The sequence below is a fragment of the Nannospalax galili genome, unplaced genomic scaffold (genome assembly GCF_000622305.1).
Source record: "Nannospalax galili isolate Female #2095 unplaced genomic scaffold, S.galili_v1.0 scaffold467, whole genome shotgun sequence".
NCBI lineage: Eukaryota > Metazoa > Chordata > Mammalia > Rodentia > Spalacidae > Nannospalax > Nannospalax galili.
Window position 1 is genome coordinate 659417 of NW_008357490.1, and position 3138 is coordinate 662554.

Consider the following 3138-nt stretch of genomic DNA (forward strand, 5'->3'; position numbering starts at 1 on the left):
TATTAAACAATGTTGTCTGCCTTTTAAACTTAATATGGTAAAATAAAATTATGGCAAAAAAAATCCCTTTCCCCCCCCCCCCCCCCCACTTTGTGGACACATAGATGGGAAATACACAAAGAAAACAAGACGGACTTGAGTCAGTGGGTTTGGCTGATGCTCAGCTGAACTGTTTTCCTGTAAAAAGCCCAGTGAATAATGTGTACGTGTGGGTTACAGAAGTTTTATGACATCCAGTGCCGGCAGGCGCTCATGTGGTCTGTGTCCCATCCTCAGGTTTCTACTGATGTACTCCACAGTTCTCTGCAGCTATTACAACTCCGCGCTGACCACAGCAGTGGTTGGAGCTATCAAGGTAAGCTGTGGAGCCTTATGCTGAACACCGGAGTCAGAATCAAGCACAAACCGTGTGCTGGAAGCTGTCTGCTTTTGCTCTGGATGGAGGTGCTGTGAGGGTGTGACCATCCCCCTTTTCTGTAGATCTGATGCACTTCTCTCTAATCCACTGAGAGAGGTTGCTAATTTTAAACTGGGGGTCAGGGAGGGCATGAGTTGGGAAAAGGAAATAACCAACTGAAAAGAAAATAATCCAAGTATCTGTGATCATCTTGTTATCTACAGTTTGGTTTCCTAGGAAACCTGACCACTAAGAAGGGAAACCCTTCTGAAGAAATGTTTTCAATTAGGTCATGAACTTGAACTCATGGGTTGGTCCAAGGGTATTTGTGTGAGTGTATGCATTTGAACACACACGCACACACACACACACACACACACACACACACACACACACGCACACACACACAGAGAACGAATAGAGGATAGAGATGTTATGAATTCTGGTCCACAGTTTTGCTTTTCTATTCAAATGGACTCCTCAAGTCAGTGACAAAACCTGCTTGTTTCAGCCCAGAGCCCTCAAAAACCCTTCACAGGGTCCTGCTTAGAGTTTAGACGCTTAGTCGTTGCCTCCTGCATTCAGGTGGGGGAATGATAGAATTAAAATTTCCTATGCAGTGATGGTATGAAATGGAAACTGGCAAGCTGATTATAACTCCATTTTCCTATTTTCTGCTTGGAAGCAGGAGAGATGATCAGTGCAGTTTTCTGTTATTACATCCTAATTTGCTTCATTTATTTTAAAGGCACATGTAATTCAGTATTCCATGAACCTCTGTCTTCAAATCTCTGTGCAGTCGCTTGAATGTCTAGTTTCAGGTTTTTCTGTAGAACTATATTTCCATCCCTTACTTTTAATGATTAACCCTTTCTCTTTTTCTGCAGAATGTATCAGTTGCCTACATTGGAATGTTAGTTGGTGGGGACTACATCTTCTCCATTTTAAACTTTATAGGGTTAAATATTTGGTAAGTGATATTTTTAAATGAAAAAATTTTAGTATAATAAGAAATTTACTATAATTAATAGATATACACTAAGCACAAAGGAAAAAGCAATGTTATTATTTGCCACATGCAAGTGCTATTCTACTAAGCCACGTGGGGCTGGAGTTCCTTTGTTTAAGGACATCGCTTTTCACATGTCATAAAGCATCTCAGGGCTGAGATCCCAATTCAGTTCATGCATCTTCCTCTCAGAAGATCTCCTAAGTCGCCTATCTTCCCCACAGCACATGAGTCACATTACCTGTGGTCTGAGGATACTGTCAGGGTGAACTGGAATGCTTTTGAACACATTTGGGGGGTGTCAGACTTGGGCATTATTTTAGGATCGTTGTATATAGTTTATTCAATAAAAATTGTACACTTACTTTTTTTCCACCCACAAACATTTGTAGAGAAGCAATTCTTATTAACTAGTCCACAAACCTAAGGGGGAAAACCCCCAGGAATCTGAATAATCTGTCCAGAATAAGCTGACAATATTTATAAAGTCATCAGCAACACCTACAGACTTTTCCCTTTTTTTCTCTCTTTTCAGCATGGCAGGTGGTTTAAGATATTCCTTTTTAACACTAAGCAGTCAGTTGAAACCCAAGGAACCTGTGGATGAAGAGAGTGTCCCTCTGGATCTGAAGAGCTGACAGGGAGGCAGAGCTTCTGGCTGACTTGTAGACCCAGGCCTGGGGAGGGCAGTCCCAGCAGGAGTGGGCAGCCCATCAGGCTGGTATAGTCACCTGTTTGGTCAGAGCACCAACAAGTGTCTGCAAAATGCCAAGAGAACTGAACTAACAACTACCTCGCATGCCAATGCACTGTGAGCCACAGGGCCCTTGAGATGTGCACAGCTCAGAACCTTCCTGGTGAAGTGAATTTGCTCAGAAACAGCCACGGACCCTCCAAAATGTGTGCTGAGGGTGATGCTCTACAGTCACTTTGGGTATCAGTGCCTTGGCCTTAATTTTAAAGGTTCCAGTCAAAGCAAGTGCCAGTGCCCAGGACTTTTTTTTTTTTTTTAGTTGAAACATGTCTTTTCTTTTCTTTTCTTTTCTTTTCTTTTCTTTTGCTTGTCAGGGCCTGGGTTTCACCCTCCCACACTGTGGAAGCCGGAGGTGAGCTGAGGCCCCTGGTGGCTCTGGATGCCGAATCTCAACCCAGGCCATGACTAAGACCAGGGGTGATTTTCAACAAACACCTGACATGTCTTTATTTTCATAAAAATTTTAGTCAGTTAATTTAGATTTAAGCTGTGTTGGTATATTTTTCCTAGTCATCAAAGTAAAATAAAAGTCATTTCTATGTATGCCTCATAGTATGATACTGAAAATAGTAAGTTATTTATTTGGTATCAAAGAATATTCCTGGGGCTGGAGAAATGACTCAGTGGGTAAAGTGCTTTCTGTACAAACATGACTTTAGGTCAGATCCCCCCAAAACCATGTAAAAAGCCAGGCATGATGGTACACATATGTAACCCCAGCTCTGGGCAGGAAGAGGCAGGCATATTCTGAAGATCACTGGCTACCCAGTCTATCTGAACTGGTGAGCTCTGGGTTCATTGAGAGACCCTGTCTCAGAAATAATGTGAAGAGTGATAGAGGGAGACAGGTCAGCCTCTGGTCCCCCCACCCCCCCATCACACACACACACACACACACACACACACACACACACACATACACATCCCTCCACCTTAAAGGAACAAGATTCTCCTTTTAGGATACATGCTGGAAAAATT

At 42.6% G+C, this 3138-nt stretch overlaps 1 protein-coding gene and 1 non-coding gene across 4 annotated transcripts in view; one reads left to right on the forward strand and one right to left on the reverse strand.

Annotated features, from left to right (window-relative positions):
- The window catches only part of Slc35d2 (solute carrier family 35 member D2), an 89937-nt gene extending 87234 nt beyond the window's left edge, over positions 1-2703 (forward strand). For all 3 annotated transcript variants that reach the window (XM_029557194.1, XM_029557195.1, XM_008855115.3), the window contains 3 exons: positions 277-355; positions 1285-1367; positions 1942-2703. In XM_029557194.1, the coding sequence (XP_029413054.1) occupies positions 277-355; positions 1285-1367; positions 1942-2044 (265 nt within the window). In that variant the 3' untranslated portion in view covers positions 2045-2703. The remainder of the gene's footprint in view (positions 1-276; positions 356-1284; positions 1368-1941) is intronic.
- Positions 2466-2593, reverse strand: LOC115067955. Its single transcript, XR_003847315.1, has one exon. It is a non-coding gene; the product is annotated as a small nucleolar RNA ACA64 (small nucleolar RNA).
- Positions 2704-3138: the final 435 nt, after the last annotated feature.